The following is an 18,411-nucleotide window of genomic DNA, read 5'->3' as shown; positions in this document are numbered from 1 at the left end:
ACAGCATATTAAAAAGCAGAGACATTACCTTGTCAACAAAGGTCCGTCTAGTCAAGGCTATGGTCTTTCCACTAGTCATGTATGGATGTGAGAGTTGGACTATACAGAAAGCTGAGTGCCAAAGAATTGATGCTTTTGAATTGTGGTGTTGGAGAAGACTCTTGAGAGTCCCTTGGACTGCAAAGAGATCCAACCAGTTCATCCTAAAGGAGATCAATCCTGAATATTCATTGGAAGGATTGATGTTGAAGCTGAAACTCCAATACTTTGGCCACCTGATGCGAAGAGCTGACTCATTTGAAAAGACCCTGATGCTGGGAAAGATTGAAGGCGGGAGGAGAAGGGGATGACAGAGGATGAGATGGTTGGAGGGCATCACCGACTCAATGGACATGAGTTTGAGTAAACTCTGGAAGTTGGTGATAGACAGGGAGGACTGCATGCTACAGTCCATGGGGTCACAAAGAGTCGGACATGACTGAGCGACTGAAGTGAACTGAACTCCCTCCTCACAACACAACTGAACAAGTGAGCCTAAATAAGTGACCACCTTCACCCCCTTTGTCTTGGTGAAAATTTGACACTGAAGAGACTTGCAAACAGAGAAAGCCAAAACAAAGAAGAGGGAACTTCTCTGGAAGTGACAGGTGCAACAGATTAAAACCCTGTAGTTAGCACTAAGCATTGGAGAGGCCTACAAACCTTGAGAAGAAATATAAGCTGGAACAAGGAACTATCTGAAACTGAACTAACCCCACACTGCCCTCAACATCTCCAGAGAAATACCTAGATACATTTTTACTATTATCATTTTTTAATCTTTTTAATTTTTTAAAGTTCTTTATTACTCCTTTTTCATTTTTATAACCTACTATTACCTTGCAAAAAAGACCCTACTATTAAAGCAAATTTCATATATAGATATAGATATAAATAAATAGATTTTGTTTTGTATTTTTAATATTGTATTTTTGAGAATCTAACCTGAAAATCTACACTAGATTTTCAATCTTTGCTTTTTGGTATTGTTATTCATTTTGTACCTTTTAGAATATAAGTGCCCATTTTTACTTAGGGGTATAATTAATGGCTAGATTACTCTCTCCCCTTTTGACTCTCCCTCTTCTCCTCCTGGTCACCTCTATCTCCTTCCTCCCTCTTCTTTTCTCCATGTAACTCTGTGAACTTCTTTGGGTGCCACTCACTATGGAGAATCTTTTCACCATTAACCTAGATGTTTTATCATCTGTGCTATATGGATGGAGAATTCTTGAGCTACTGTAAGAATAAGACTGAAAGTCAGAGGCAAGAGGCTTAAATCCAAAACTTGAGAACACCAGAAAACTCCTGACTCCAGGGAACAGGAATTGACAAGAGCTCATCCAAAAGCCTCCATACCAAAAAAAAAAAAAAAAAGCCTCCATACCTACACTGAAAGGACCTACACTTGACAAGCTCCACCCAAGGGCCAGCAAATTCCAGAGCAAGACATACCATGCTGATTCTCCAGCAACGCAGGAACACAGCCCTGAGCATTAAAATACAGGCTGCCCAATGTCACGCCAAACCCATAGGCACCCCAAAAATCACACTGGACACTTCATTGCACTCCAGAGAGAAGAGATCCAGCTCCACACACCAGAACACAGATACAAGTTTCCCTAATCAGGAAATCTTGACAAGCAACTCGTCCAACCCCACCCACACGGAGCAACCTCCAAAATAAAGAGGAACCACATATTTCCAGCCTACAGAAAGGCCACCCCAAACACAGCAATCTAAACAAATGACACTGGGAAGACCCAGAGGGAGGGGATGGGGAGGGAAGTGGGAGGGGGGGTTCAGGATGGGGAACACGTGTACACCCGTGGCATATTCATGTCAATGTATGGCAAAACCAATACAACATTGTAAAGTAATTAGCCTCCAATTAAAATAAATAAATTTATATTTAAAAAGAAATAAACAAATGAAAAGGCAGAGAAATAGTCAGCAGGTAAAGGAACATGATAAATGCCCACCAAACCACACCAAAGACGAAGAGAAAGGGAGTCTACCTGAAAAAGAATTCAGAATAATGATAGTAAAGATGATCCAAAATCTTGAAAAAAAAAATGGAGTTGTAAATAAATAGACTAAAGACAAGGATTGAGAAGATTCAAGAAATGTTTAACAAGGACCTGGCAGAAATAAAAAAAGAGTCAATCAATAATGAATAATGCAATAACTGAGATCAAAACCACTCTGGAGGGAACCAACAGTAGAATAACTGAGGCAAAGGATAGGATAAGTGAGGTGGAAGATAGAATGGTGGAAATAAATGAAGCAGAGAGGAAAAAAGAATTAAAAGAAATGAGGACAGCCTCAGAGACCTCTGGGACAATGTTAAATGCCCCAACATTCGAATCATAGGAGTCCCAGAAGAAGAAGACAAAAAGAAAGGGCATGAGAAAATACTTGAGGAGATAATAGTGGAAAACTTCCCTAAAATGGGGAAAGAAATAGCCACCCAAGTCCAAGAAACCCAGCAAGGATCTCATTCAAATATGAAGGAGAAATCAAAAGCTTTACAGACTAGCAAAAGCTGAGAATTCAGCACCACCAAACCAGTTCTTCAACAAATGCTAAAGCATTTATTTCATTTACTTCATTTATTTCTCAGGAAACAGAGAGAAGGTTTATAAACTTGAACTCAAAACAACAAAGTAATGGCAATGGGATCATACTTATCAATAATTACCTTAAAGGTAAATGGGTTGAATGCCCCAACCAAAAGACAAAGACTGGATGAATGCATACAAAAACAAGACCCCTATATATGCTGTCTACAAGAGACCCACCTCAAAACAAGGGGCACATACAGACTGAAAGTGAAGGGCTGGAAAAAGATATTCCATACAAATGGAGACCAAAAAAAAGCAGGAGTAGCAATACTCATATCAGATAAAATAGACTTTGAAATAAAGGCTGTGAAAAGAGACAAAGAAGGACACTACATAATAATCAAAGGATCAGTCCAAGAAGAAGATATAACTATTATATATATATATAAAACAATTATTTTATATATATGTGTGTGTATACATACATATATATATATATATATGCACCCAACATAGGAGCAGCACAATATGTAAAGGAAATGCTAACAAGTATGAAAGGGGAAATTAACAGTAACAAAATAATAGTGGGAGACTTTAATACCCCACTCACACCTATGGATAGATCAACCAACCAGAAAATTACAAAGGAAACACAAACTTTAAATGGACCAGTTAGACCTAATTGATATCTGTGGGACATTTCACCCCAAAACAACGAATTTCACCTTTTTCTCAAGTGCACATGGAACATTCTCCAGGATAGATCACATCCTGGGCAATAAATCTAGCCTTGGTAAATTCAAAAAAAAATGTGTAATCATTTCAAGCATCTTTTCTGATCACAATGCAGTAAGATTAGATGTCATCTACAGGAAAAAAAAAAACTATTAAAAATACAAACATATGGAAGCTAAAGAACATGCTTCAGAATAACCAACAAATCAGAAGAAATCAAAAAAGAAATCAAAATATGCATAGAAACAAATGAAAATGAAAACACAACAACCCAAAACCTATGGGATTCAGTAAAATAGTGCTAAGGGGAAGTTTCATAGCAATACAAGCTTACCTCAAGAAACAAGAAAAAAGTCAAATACATAACCTAACTTTACACCTAAAGCAATGAGAAAAAGAAGAAATGAAAAACTCAAGGATTAGTAGAAGGAAAGAAATCATAATTAGGGCAGAAATAAGTGAAAAAGGAACAAAGGAGACTACAGCAAAACTCAACAAAACTAAAAGCTGGTTCTTTGAGAAGATAAATAAAATAGACAAACCAGTAGCCAGACTCATCAAGAAAAAAAGGAAGAAGAATCAATTCAACAAAATTAGAAATAAAAATGGAGAAATCACAACAGACAACACAGAGATACAAAGGATCATAAGACTACTATCAGCAACTATAGGCCAATAAAATGGACAACTTGGAAGAAATTGATGAATTCTTAGAAAAGTATGACCTTCCAAAACTGAACCAGGAAGAAATAGAAAATCTTAACAGACCCACCACAAGCACAGAAATTGAAACAGGAATCAAAAATCTTCCAACAAACAAAAGCCCAGGACCAGATGGCTTCGCAGGTGAATTCTACCAAAAATTTAGAGAAGAGCTAACACCTATCCTAACTCTTCCAGAAAATTGCAGAGGAAGGAAAGCTGCCAAACTCATTCTATGAGGCCTCCAACACCCTAATACCAAAACCAGACAAAGATGCCACAAAAAAAGAGAACAGGCCAATATCTCTGATGAACATAGATGCAAAAATCCTCAACAAAATTCTAGCAAACAGAATCCAACAACATATTAAAATGATCATACATCATGACCAAGTGGGCTTTATCCCAGGGATGCAAGGATTCTTCAATATCCACAAATCAATCAGTGTAATACACCACATTAACAAATTGAAAGATAAAAACCATATGATTATCTCAATAGATGCAGAGGAAGCTCTTGACAAAATTCAACATCCATTTATGATAATAAAAAAAAACCCTCCAGAAAGCAGGCATGGAAGGAACATACCTCAACATAATAAAAGCCATACATGATAAACCCACAGCAAACATTATCCTCAATGGTGAAAAACTGAGAGTATTTCCCCTAAAGTCAGGAACAAGACAAGGGTTCCCACTCTCAGCACTACTATTTAACATCGTTTTGGAAGTTTTACTCACAGCAATCAGATAAGAAAAAGAAATAAAAGGAATCCAGATTGGAAAAGAAGTAAAACTCTCACTGTTTGCAAATGAGATGATCCTCTACATAGAAAACCCCAAAGACACCACCAGAAAATTACTAGAGGTAATCAATGAATATAGTAAAGTTGCAGGATATAAAATTAACACAGAAATCCCTTGTATTCCTATACACTAACAATGAGAAAACAGAGAAATTAAGGAAACAATTCCATTCACCATTGCAATGAAAAGAATAAAATACTTAGGAATAAATCTACCTAAAGAAACAAAAGACCTATAAATAGAAAACTATAAAACACTGATGAAAGAACTCAGAGATGACACAAATAGATGGGGAAATATACCATCTTCATGGATGGGAAGAATCAATATAGTGAAAATGAGTATACTACCCAAAGCAATCTATAGATTCAATGCAATCCCTATCAAGCTACCAATGGTATTTTTCAGAGACCTAGAACAACTAACTTCACAATTTGTATGGAAATAAAAAAAAAAACCTCGAGTAGCCAAAGCAATCTTGAGAAAGAAGAATGGAACTGGGGGAATCAACCTGCCTGACTTCAGACTATACTACAAAGCTACAGTCATCGAGACAATATGGTACTGGCACAAAGACAGAAATATAGATCAATGGAACAAAACAGAAAGCCCAGAGATAAATCCATGCACCTATGGACACCTTATCTTTGACAAAGGTGGGAAGAATATAAAATGGAGAAAAGACAATCTCTTTAACAAGTGGTGCTGGGAAAACTGGGAAAAGCATGAAACTAGAACACTTTCTAACACCATACACAAAATTAAACTCAAAATGGATTAAAGATCTAAATTTAAGACCAAAAAGTATAAAAGTCCTAGAGGAAAACATAGGCAAAACACTCTCCTATAAATCACAGCAGGATGCTCTATGACCCACCTCCCAGAGTAATGGAAATAAAAGGAAAAATTAACAAATGGCATCTAATTAAACTGAAAAGCATTTGTACAACGAAGGAAACTATAAGTAAGATGAAAAGGCAGCCTTCAGAATGGGAGAAAATAATAGCAAATGAAGCAACTGACAAAGAGTTAATCTCAAAAATATACAAGCAGGTCATGCAGCTCAATTCCAGAAAAAATAAATGACCCAATCAAAAAATGGGCCAAAGAACTAAACAGACATTTCTCCAAAGAAGACATACAGATGGCTAACAAAAACCTGAAAAGATGCTCAACATCACTCATTATCAGAGAAATGCAAATCAAAACCACAATGAGATACCATCTCATGGCAGTCAGAATGGCTGCTATCCAAAAGTCTACAAACAATAAATGCTGGAGAGGGTGCAGAGAAAAGGGAACGCTCTTACACTGTTGGTGGGAATGCAAACTAGTACAGCCACTAAGGAGAACAGTGTGGAGATTCCTTAAAAAACTGAGAACAGAACTCCCATACAACCCAGCAATCCCACTGCTGGGCATACACACCAGGAAATCAGAATTGAAAGAGACACATGTACCACAATGTTCATTGCAGCACTGTTTACAATAGCTAGGACATGTAAGCAACCTAGATGTCCATCGGCAGATGAATGGATAAGAAAGCTATGGTACATATACACAATGGAATATGACTCAGCTATTAACAAGAATGCATTTGAATCAGTTCTAATGAGGTGGATGAAACTGGAGCCTATTATACAGAGTGAAGTAAGTCAGAAAGAAAAACACCAATACAGTATATTAAGGCATATATATGAAATTTAGAAAGATGGTAACCATGACCCTATGTGCAAGACAGCAAAAGAGACAGAGATATAAAGAACAGACTTTTGGACTCTGTGGGAGAAGGCGAGGGTGGGATGCTTTGAGAGAATATCCTTGAAACATGTATATTACCATATGTGAAATAGATTGCCAGTCCAGGTTCAGTGCATGATACAGGGTGCTCAAGGCTGGCAAACTGGGATGACCCTGAGGGATGGGATCAGGAGCGAGGTAGGAGGGGGGTTCAGAATAGGGGATACATGTACACCCATTGCTGATTCTTGTCAATGTATGGCAAAAACCACTACAATATTGCAAAGTAATTAGCCTCCAATTAAAACAAATAAATTAAAAAAAATAAAAACAGAACTACCACATGACACAGCAATCCCACTACTGAGCATATACCCAGAAAAAAACATAATTCAAAAATATATATGCACTCCAGTGTTCACAGCAGCACTTTTTATATCCAAGACAGGGAAGCAATGTAAATGTCCATCAATAGATAAACGGATTTTAAAAGATGTGGTACATATATACAATGAAATATCAGCCATAAAAGAGAACAAAATCATGCCATTTGCAGCCATATGGATGGACATAAAGATTGTGATACTGAGTGCAGTCAGTCAGACAGGGAAAGACAAATATATGATATCACTTATATGTGAAATCTAAAAAATGGTAGAAATGAACTTATTTACAAAACAGAAATAGAGTCACAGATGTAGAAAACAAATTTATGGTAACCAGGGGGAAAGCAGGGGGTGGGTGGGGACAAATTGGGAGATTGGGATTGACATATACACTCTACTATACATAAAATAGATAATAAGCACCTACTATATAGCACAGGGAACACTATTCAGTACTCTGTAATGGCCTATATGGAAAAGAATCTAAAAGAGTGGATATATGTATATGTATAATTGAACCATTTTGTTGTACACCTGAAAGTAACACAGAATTGTAAATCAACTATTGTTGTTCAGTCGCCCAGTTGTGTTCGACACTTTGTGACCCCATAGACTTCAGCATGCCAGGTCTCTCTATCCCTCACCATCTCCTGGAGTTTGCCCAAGTTCATGTTCATCTCTGATGCTGTCGAGCCATCTCAACCTCTGACACCCTCTTCTCCTTCTACCCTCAATCTTTCCCAGCATCAGGGACTTTTCCAATGAGTTGTCTGTTCACATCAGATGACCAAAATACTGGAGCTTTGGCTTCAACATCCATCCTTCCAGTGAATATTCAGGGTTTTCCTTTAGGATTGACTGGTTTCATCTCCTTTCTGTCCAAGGCACTTTCAGAAGTCTTCTATAGTACCACTGCTCGAAGGCCATCAATTTTTTGGCACTCAGCTTTCTTAACTGTCTAGCTCTCACAACCAAATGTGACCACTAGGAAGACTTTAGCCTTGACTATAGGTACCTTTGTCAGCAGAGTAATGTCTCTGATTTTAACAGCCTGTCTAGGTTTGTCATCCTTTTCTTGCCAAGAAGGAATCATCTTCTGATTTCATGGCTGCAGTCACCATCTGTGGTTATTCTGAAGCCCAAGAAGAGGAAATCTGTAACTACTTCCACCTTTTCCCCTTCTATTTGCCATGCAGTAACAGGGCTGGAGTGCCATGATCTTAGCTTTTTAAATATTTAGTCTTACTTAAGCCAGCTTTTTCATTATCCTCCTTCACCCTCATCAAGAGGCTCTTTAGTTCCTCTTTGCTTTCTGCCGTTAGAGTGGTATCATCCACGTATCTGAGGTTGTTGATGTTTCTCCTGCTTATCTTGATTTCGGCTTGTAACTCATCCAGCTTGGCATTTCATGATGTGCTCACCATATAGATCAAACAGACAGCATTTAGATTAAGCAGACAGCCCTGTAGTTTTCCTTTCTCAATCTTGAACCAATCAGTTGTTCCATACAGGGTTCTAACTGTTGCTTTTTGACTCACATACAGGTTTCTCAGGAGACAGGTATGATGGTCTGGTATTCCCATCTCTCTAAGAGCTTTCCACAGTTTGTCATGATCCACATAGTCAAAGGCTTTAGCACAGTCGAAGAAAGAGAGGTAGATGTTTTTCTGAAACTACCTTGCTTTCTCTAGAATCCAACAAATGTTGACAATTTGACCTCTAGTTCCTCTTCCTTTTCTAATATGGACTTTGCTGGTGGCTCAGACAGTAAAGCATCTGCCTACAATGCAGATCTGGGTTTGATCCCTGGGTCAGGAAGATCCTCTGGAGAAGGAAATGGAAACCCACTCCAGTACTCTTGCCTGGAAAATCCCATGGATGGAGGAGTGTGATAGGCTACAGTCCATGGAGTCGCAAAGAGTTGGACATGACTGAGAGACTTCACTTTCACTTTCTTTCTTGTGGACATCTGGAAGCTCTTGGTTCACATAATGCTGAAGCCTAGCATGCAAGATTTTAAGCATGACCTTACTAGCATGGGAGATGATTTGGCCCCTTTCACGCATCATAGCCTTGTTGTGGCGAAGGGGCTTCCATAACTCAATGAAGCTATGAGCCATGATGTGCAGAGCCACCCAAGACAGATGGTTCGTAGCAGAAGAGTTCTGACAAAACATGATCCACTGGAGAAGGGAATAGCAAACCACCCCAGTATACTTGCTGTGAGAACCTCATGAACTGTAAAAAAAGGCCAAATCAATGATACTCCAATATAAATTTTAAAAAACATGTCATTTGCAAGTATTTTCTCCCATTCAGTAGGTGGCCTTTTTATCAATAGTTTCATTCACTGTGGAAAATTTCCTGTTTGAATACGTCCCATTTGTGTATTTCTGCTTGTATTTCTGTTCCCTGGGATGTCTCATGCAACCTGTCCTGTTCAGGGTGCCGTGTGGCATTGAGTGCTCGGTGGTTTAACTGTATCCTGTTCATTGTCCTTAAGAAGTTTTTTTGTGGGGATTCTTCGGTGCCTCCTTTTGCTAGGCATTTAATGGTACTATTATGGGATGGATTGTGCCACAGACTGAATGTTTGTGTCCCCTCAAAATTCATGTGTTGAAATCCTGACCTGAAAAATGATGGACTTTGGAGGTGGGGCCTTTGGGAGATGATCTGGGTCATTAGAGTAGAGCCCTCATGAATGGGATTAGTGCCCTGATAAAAGAGACCACAAAGAGCTCGCTCACCTGTTCTGCCATGTGCGGACACAAGAAGGTGGCTGTTTATGAAGCACAAGTAGGCCATCTCCAGACACGAGATCCACTGATACCATGACCTTGGACTTCCAGCCTGTCTATAGTAGAGTGTGCTAGTCTATGATAGCAGCCCAACCTGACAAGCCATAGTGTCCCCCAAAAGATGTTTAAGACCTAAGCTCCACTGCCTGTAAATGTGACCATATTTGGAAATGGGTCTCTTTAGATGTAATCAAGTTAAGATGTAGTCATACAGGCTTGGGGTGGCCATAATCCAATGACTGGTGCCCTTATAAGAAAAGAAAATGAGACATAGAGACACACAGGGAGAAGGCCATATAAAAACAAGGCAGAGACTGAAGTGACACGTCTAAGAGTCAAAGAACACTAAGGACCACAGGCCACCAATATGAGGTTGGGCAAGGTGTGGAACAGGATCGCCCTCAGAGTCTGAAGCACGAGGTGCCCCTGCTCCCAACTGGATTTCAGAAAGAGAATAAATTTTTGTCAAGCCGTCCAGTTTGTGGTCATGGGTTACAGCAGCCCTGAGAAAGTCACATGGGTGCTATCAGCCCAGGAACACTTGGAACCAAATTTAGGCCTTGAAGTCCCTAAAGCACCCCAGCTACTCAAACCTAAACAGCACAGAGCCAGACCCACAGCCCCAAATTCATGCTTTGGTATCCTGTGTCTAGGAACACTCCCTGCAGCCCCAGCGCTGGGGTGAGCTGGGTTGACTTTCGGCCTCCCTTGGGTTCAGTTCCAGAACCAACATCCTTGGGGCACAGTAGCCTCAGTGGCTTCCTTCTCAGACTCCCATTTCCTCTCAGCTTTCACTCTCTTGTTGGTTCTCAACTGCTTTAACAGATTTGAAGAATATTTCATCTGTCATTTGTAATTATTTTCAACAGAAAAATTTTACTACTACTGCCCACGGTTATAGAAGCCCAGGCTTGTTCTGTCACACTCCTGGATGCTGACAGAATCCTCATTCTGGTACCGCAGACATCTACGTGATTCTGAGAGATCAATCCCCACCTCGCCCCAGACCCACAACACTCAGATGCAATGGAACCCAGAGAATTCACAGAACAGCCCCATCCCTGGGTCTCCCCACTTCCAGACGCACCAGACCTACCACACGCCCTGTGCTCTGTTCCACCCAGGATGTGGTAGTATCAGCTGTGCCTGCACCCCGCCCTTGACACGCACACCCCTCTCTGTTGGGGGTTCTCCTCTAAGGAAAGGACAGCGCGGGGGCACCTGCATCAAGAGACCAAGGCAGACAGTCCCCTGTTCTCTTCTGACCTGTGGTGAGTGCACACAGGGATTCTCAGCAAACTCATTGCCTATCCTCACGCTGGTCCAGGGGTTCCACCCTATAGTGGAGAGAGATGGAAAACAAACCAGAAAAGATTGGAGACTCCAACAGGGCAATGGATTTAGGATGGAGACTTTAGATGAAAGTAATGTTTCAGCTCCAAGCTGAACAACAAAAAGAAACCAGCCATGCAAAGATTTGGCAAAGAGCATTCCCTGCCATGCAGAGGGCTGGGGGGAAGGGGGGCAACAGGGGCAAAAGCCTAAAGATACAGTCAAGGAAGGGGAAGAGGGTGACATTGACTCTTGGTAAGAACATGTCATTCAACCTCTGGCACTCAGGGATGGCCAATCGTGGCTGACTTCTTACAGCCTAAGGTCAGGACCCTGGGCCGACCCAGCTCCCTTTTGAGTCCCCATCTGAGAAAACAGGGCTAGCAAGAGAATGTAGTTTGTTCCAGCCAACATTTGACTGAGCACCCCCCCCCCTTTCTCCAAGTCTTTCCTAAGAAGGCTCCCCACATGTGAACCCCTGCTCTGGCCCTTTGAGATGTCCGTGTACCTCCAACAACCCAGGAGAGGCTTTCTCGGGGACCTGAGAGTCATTCCTTTGAAATGGGATCCTCAGGAAGGACAGGGCCTGAGTCTACCCATCTCTGAGTAGGATGGAATCGTAACATCCAAGAACTGACCCCAGGGACAGACGCTGCTGACCTCACCATATTGACCCTGACCAACCCGCCGTGGGTTTTCACTCGAGACCCTGCTTGCTGACCCCACCTCACTCTCCCTTCAAATCACCAGCACCCTGTGCCAATCAGAAGGTTGCCCGGTGCTTTCGTCTGCTGACAGTGGTTACCAAACAAAACCAGTTCCTACCCCTTTACCTAAAGGCCAGCTGAGCTGCTCCTCGACTGCATATCCTAATGCTGCTCACATGAAACAGACGAGGACTGGGCAGGTAGAGACATGGAGTTAGTATCTAATGGGGACAAGGTTTCCATTAGGGAAGACGAAAAGGTTCTGGCAATGGATGGTGGGGTGGTTGCCCAACCATGTGAATATGCTTCTTGCCACTGAACTATGCACTTAAAATGGTTAAAATGGTAAATCTTATGTGTATTTTACTACAAGAAAAAAAAAAAAAAAACACCTGCATCATTAAGTGTTTGGAGAACACCTCTGAAAATAAACTGTTAACAATCAGCTTTTAAAAACATAATTTGCAGCTTGGAATTATGTGCTCTTAGGTTTTCTTTGAAGTTGGAGGGATTAACAAGCAGTTAGCAGTCTGTGTGTGTGTGTGTGTGTGTGTGCGTGCGTGCGTGTGTTTTCTTCTTTGAAGTTGGAGGGATTAACAAGCAGTTAGCAGTGTGTGTGTGTGTTTTGAGTGTGTGTTTTGAGTGTTTTGTGTGTGTGTTTTGAGTGTGTGTGTGTGTGTGTGTTGTTTTGAGCCCCCAATGCAGTCCCTGAATGCCAGAGGTTGAATGGCATGTTCTTACCAAGAGTCAATATCACCCTCTTCCCCTTCCTTGACTCTATCTTTAGGCTTTTGCCCCTGTTGCCCCCCATCCCCCCAGCCCTCCGTATGTTCAGTTGGTTGCACTTAACTGCTCTGAGAGTCAGCAGGGAAGGTCCCAGCACAGGTCAGTGTGTGGTCAGCACATTTTCTCATGCCATTTCAGAGTGTACACACAATGGTAACCTCGACGGGGCTAAAGAAGTCTTTGCAAAGAAATGAAGAAATGCAACGAAGGCTCGTGATGGTTCGCCAAAAGCGAAACAAATGCAGATGGACTGCAACTGAGTCCCATCAGCTACAGCAGGGCCACCTGGCCCACCTCATGGATGCAGTAGCAATGTGCTCCAAATTGTACCCACCTGGATTTGGGGGACCGCCACCCCCACACACACAGTGTAGTGTGCAGTTTGACCCTGAGTTGAGATGTCTGTTTTGCAGTCTTGTGGTTTCTATCTTGACTCCAGTTCCAGCCCTGCCCTGGCCAAGGCTGTTCAAGCACCCCCTTGCCACAGCTTTGCCACCACGAAGGAAGGAGACACTCGGCTACGTCAGGGTGGAGGTTGCAGAAACCATGAAGCAGCCACACTGCGCACCATCTGCCTGCAAAATGTGGCTGCTACAGTCCTATTTCCCTTCCTCTGATTCTCCATCCACCCCGGTGGAACAGCATGCAAACAACAGCCTGCTCTCAGCAGCGACTGAAATCAAAGTCAAACCTTGGATGGTCCCATTTTATGGATGAGGAGCCTGAGACTCAGAAAGGTAAAGTCACCAATGCAAGCCTCACACTGCAGATGGGCCTAGGGAACACACTGCCGGGCTCCAGCTCCTCTCCAAGGAGCCACTGCTGCCCTCTGCACCTCGGCAAAGCCCACCGAGGGATGTGTCAGGCCTGGCCCTTCCAATGATGTTCTTCTGTGGCCAAGGAAGACACTCAGCCCTGCCCCCCTTCTGACCCATCAGCAGGCAGCGGACCACAGAAGGCCTCCAATTCACCACGGAGGTGGAGCAGCAGCTGTTTTCTAACACCAGACTCCTATATGCTGTCACCTAATTGGAGAAGGAAATGGCAACCCACTGCAGTGTTCTTGCCTGGAGAATCCCAGGGACAGGGGAGCCTGGTGGCCTGCCGTCTATGGGGTCACACAGTCGGACACGACTGAAGCGACTTAGCAGCAGCAGCAGCAAATGCTCTCTTCAGCCTCCTACCAAACAGAGCTGGGGACTTCTCTGGTGGTCCAGTGGGTAAGAATCCGCCTGCCAATGCGGGAAACATGGGTTCAAGCCCTGGGCCGGGAAGACCCCACATGCCAAGGAGCAACTACTGAGCCTGCACACCTAGAGCCCAGGCTCTGCAACGAGAAGACACTGCAGGGAGAAGCTGGCGCACCACAACTAGAGAAAGCCCTCAGAACAACAAAGACCCAGCAGAGCCAAAAAGAAACAAGACGTTTTTGGAAAAAAAAAAAAAAAAAAAAAAAACAGCTAGGCATCCCACATTATGGGTGGAAATGTGTCCCCTGCAAGAAAACACCAGGCAGCCCTTACCCGCAGGCCCTGAGGATGCCACCGCATGTGGACACTGGGTCTTCTCAGGGGTGATCAAGTTAAAGGGAGGTCACGAGGGTGGCCCTAATCCAATGGGACTGTGTCCTTATAAAAGGGGACACTTGGAGACGCAGACACACACGGAGGAAAGATGACATGAAGACACAGGGCGCAGACGGCCTCTCCCATCCCAGGAGAGAAGCCTGGAACACACACTCTCTCACGGCCATCAGGAGAAACTGACATCCAGCCTCCACGACTGGGAAACAATACGTTTCTGTTGTCTGCAGCACCGCCCCCACTCCCACAAGTGTGCACACACAGCTCAGAAACAAGGAGTCTGCCCTCGTACCACCTGCCGCCAGCCACTCGCAGGCAAATCCCTTGGCTGCACCCACCCCGGACCAAGTTCACAGTAACATACATTCTCTATCAAAGTAATACATGCAAATGATACGCATCCGGAAAATACATAAACACATAAGGCAAACTTAATCACTGGTAATCCTACCACCACAGCCATCCAAATGGTAGCAGGGCACGCACAACAGCTCTCCATCTTTTATTGGGGTCACACTTCATATATCACTGTGTCTGTTGGCTTTTTCACACCCACATGCTCCAGAGTGGGTTCCAGGTGACGAGGTATCCACGGCTCCAGAAGCGCTGCCTCCTACTCCATGGCCTTTGGTGGCTACAGATGCTGCTGCAGCCAGCAGCCTGACAGTGTTGAAGTCGCGGGGTTGAGGAGGCTAGGACACTCCCTATGGGCTTGTCCATCCCACCCGACCAGCCCCATGGCAGTGGGTCCCCGTGCCTTGTCAACAGGGCACTGGAAGTCGGCGTTAGTTGCCATTTTGACATCACTTTTTGTCTAGTTTGAGTCTATGTCATTCTAGTCATTCATGAGAAAGAAATGCTTTTGTATTGTGCTTATTTGATTGCTCTTAACGTGCATTCTCTTAACCAGGTAATGGAGCAGGGTGTGTGGAAGCAATGGACAATGCCAACGTGGAGGTCCTATCTGTCCATCTCCACCACCCAAACCCACGGTCATGAGGGTCCAGGGGCCACAGCTGACCCCGCAGTCAGGCTGCTTCCCTCACGGGAGGAATCCAGCCCCTTGTTTCAGAAGCCTGGTTGAAAACCTTCAGTCTTTCACATCCTGTCAGCCCCACAGGAGGCAGGAGGCCGGGTGTGAGGGGTGCCCAGTCTGCAGGAAGAGAAGGTTCCAGACAGCAGTGGGTCCTGGCCGGCGACCGGTCCCCAGTCAGCCCCAAAGCAGCTGCTCTGGGGCAGAGGTGGAACGTGTGTGAAGCTCCCACTACAGCCACTGTGCTGCCTAGGTGGGGGCCTCTGCCTGAGCTGCAGAAATACTCCTGGGTTGGGGGGGTGGGGCAGAGAATGTCCACCTTGCACCACTCTGGGATCTCCCCTTCTTTCAGCCCCCTTTCAGAGGAGGGAGCTGGTCAGAGAAGCACTCTGGTGTATATGTGTCATCTTAGAAGCACGAAACCAATCCCTACCCAGCCAGGAGCCACCACCCAGGATGCAAGTGGTCCAACAGAGTCATCCTCTTTCTCCTAGCCACGTGCATCAGCCTCAGCAGTGCTGTCCAGCTGGAGATGAAGGGTCTGAGGCTCGACAGTCCCCGAGCTTGCAAGCACCTACCCCACTCCCAACTCCATTTTTCCTCACCACAGTGTTACCTCTGCAGAGCGCAGTGGTCACCATCACCCCAGGGAACAAGCCCTCCGACAGAGCTGCCAATCCCAGAGATAACTGCCTTCAAACACATCTGTCCTCATCCATGGGCACCAGAAGATGACCCTGTGCTGGGCTGAACGGTGGCCAACACAGATGCACATGTCCTGACCCCCAGAACGTGTGACTGTGATCTTACTTGGAAAAAGGGTCTTTGTAGATGCAATGAAAGCAAGCATCTGGAGACGAGGTCATCCTGAATGACTCAGGGTGGGGGCGGGGGGGGGGCTCCAAATCCAATAAGTGTCCTTGAAAGAGAAGAAAAAGTGGAGAAGACTATGTAGAGACAGAGGCAGATGCTGGAGAGACACGTCCACCTGCCAAGGAATTCTGAGGAAGACCACTGGGAGCTGGGAGAGAGGCCTCTAGAAGGAACAAAGCCTGCCCACACCTGGATTTCAGACTTAGGCCTCCAGAAGTGGGAGGCCTAAGTCACCTGCTCCAGCAACAACAGGAAACTAATACATTCCCCCAAAATGGCAAGTGCTCTTGTAGAAAAATTGCAGGATACGGTTTGAAAGAGCGTCCATGAGCAGAGAACCTATCTGTGCCTTTAACATGCTCCTGAAGGACCATTTGCAACTGAACACTGGGCTTCAGGAAGTAGATCAGTCTCCCCCTGCAGATGACAAGAAAGCTCCCAGCCCAGGCTTGTTTTCAAAACAGGATGCTGGCTGGGCCTTCATCTAGCCAGACTGATATCCCGATCCTAGTCCACCCTGGCACTGCCAGATAGCAGGTGTCCCACACAAAACCCAGGGACGGGGGTCTGTGTCGTCCCGTTTCCAACCAGGCAGCCCCCAGGGCACAGAGGGATGCTGGGCACTGAGAAGGAAACCACAATTACAGGGTTGATGCCCACAGCATCGACATCCTCGGAAATATCCAGATTCTTGCAAAACTATAAGAGAGTTCTCTGATGTTGGTACTCTGCCAGAGATGGTGAAGTGGCTTCTGTTGGCCAGGCTGGGGTATCTGGGGCTGGCACAGGGAACAGCATCACAGACTTTGGTGGCAGCGCTCCTGGGGAGGACCAGGGTGCACTGCAGCATCAGGCAGCACGGGGCAAGTGTACCTGTGGCATGCACACCTCCTCAGACCAAGAGGTGGTGACAACGCTAAACCCGAAGTTGTGCAGGATAAACAAAACGACAAAGAACAGTCTCCAGTGCAAACACACCGGTACCAAGTCAGGAAGAAGAGATAACCGCAGGTTATATCACACACGAAAAGAGTCGATCCCCCTAATGACCGAAGAGCTCTTGTAAGTCAAGGAATAAAAGACTAACCGCTCAACAGAAAAATACGTAAAAAAAATCCAAGCAGGCCATTTATACCAGAACTGAAAAGGACCCTTCAAGCTCTGAAAAGATAAGTCAAGCTTACTCTTAACAGAGAGGAGCTCACTTTGTGGGATGGGCACAAGCCACCCCCCCCACTCTTGGACACCATCACCCGTGGCAGAGCTGTGGTGAGAGCAGGAAGGCACACTAGGGTAGGGGCCTCAGTGCTGTCTAGCCCTGGTGGATACTCAATGGTGCCGCTTCGAAGGATCCAACCCAAGGTACGTATGAGAGATGCACAAGGATTTTGTACCACAGCGACAACCCCAATGTCCAGTAGTAACAGACAGCATCAGTCCAATGTGCTGCAGCCGCGAAGGGAACAGCACCCAGCTTACAAGACCTGCACCCTAGGTGCTGTGCCAGGTGGCTGGGAGGAAGGCTCTGCCCACCTCAGCCTGGGAAGCCAGTGTCCAGGAGCCCCGGCTGTGGCTCGTGACCTTCCTAGCACAGGTGGAAAAAGTGTGAACCCCAGAGCCAAGCAGCTCAGGCAGACAGAACGAAACAAAAGGGCACAGTGGTGGGCCTCGCTGGGGCTCTGTGTTGCCCTAAGAGAGGCGAACCCATAAACGAGGGTGTGGAAGCATGGGGGCCTGTGGCTAGGTCTCGGGGTTCAGAGAGGGTGCCCACTCTGTGTCAGCTGCCCCTAGTTCAGGCCCAGGCAGACAGGAGAGGAAAGCAGCAGAGAGCACGGTCCTGGGCTGCCTGGCGGCCTGCAGCCCTACTCGATGCACTCCATGACGTGTATCTGCAGGGTGTCCATGTCAGGAGCCTGATACTGACACTTGGGGCAGCAGAAGTTGGGCGGCTCGTCAGGGGGGCTTCTCCTCTGGCTGGGCAGGGCCAGGTTAAAGGAGTGATGAGCTGGGGAAAGAGATCAGGCACCAGTCGGGGTGGGCTTCATGTGTGTGTCCCTCTGCACCAACTGTGGGGCAAGGCGAGGACCGACACCTGGGCTATGACTACCTGAGTCACCAAGGCTAGCATCTCCCTTTTCAGCCCACCCCTGGGGTGGGGGTGTACTGAGGGGGAGGAGGGGGCCACGTCCAGTTCCCTCTTCCCCTGTAGTATTGGGATCCATCATGCCTCCTCCCGCTGCTCGCTCACCTGGGGCAGGGGTTAAGGGGGGCTGGGAGACCTCAACGTGCCGCTTCCTCATGTCTTCAATCCTTTGAGAAAAGAAAA

General features: G+C 45.2%; 1 protein-coding gene across 14 annotated transcripts in view; it reads right to left on the bottom strand.

Annotated features, from left to right (window-relative positions):
* The window catches only part of IKBKG (inhibitor of nuclear factor kappa B kinase regulatory subunit gamma), a 46,387-nt gene that overhangs the window by 7,209 nt on the left and 20,767 nt on the right, over positions 1–18,411 (bottom strand). For 9 of the 14 annotated variants that reach the window (XM_052663210.1, XM_052663215.1, XM_052663214.1 and 6 more), the window contains 2 exons: positions 18,334–18,395; positions 14,663–18,090 (listed from right to left, as the gene is read on the bottom strand). In XM_052663210.1, coding sequence (XP_052519170.1) covers positions 17,948–18,090; positions 18,334–18,395 — 205 coding nt within the window. In that variant the 3' untranslated portion in view covers positions 14,663–17,947. Of the gene's footprint in view, positions 1–14,662; positions 18,091–18,333; positions 18,396–18,411 lie in introns of those variants that run through there. The other 5 variants (XR_008201582.1, XR_008201583.1, XR_008201584.1 and 2 more) reach the window with 1 other exon arrangement.

This window comes from Budorcas taxicolor, chromosome X, assembly GCF_023091745.1.
Source record: "Budorcas taxicolor isolate Tak-1 chromosome X, Takin1.1, whole genome shotgun sequence".
NCBI classification, from domain to species: domain Eukaryota; kingdom Metazoa; phylum Chordata; class Mammalia; order Artiodactyla; family Bovidae; genus Budorcas; species Budorcas taxicolor.
The sequence above is the reverse complement of the archived record's forward strand: the minus strand, read 5'-3'. Positions and strand labels throughout refer to the sequence as shown.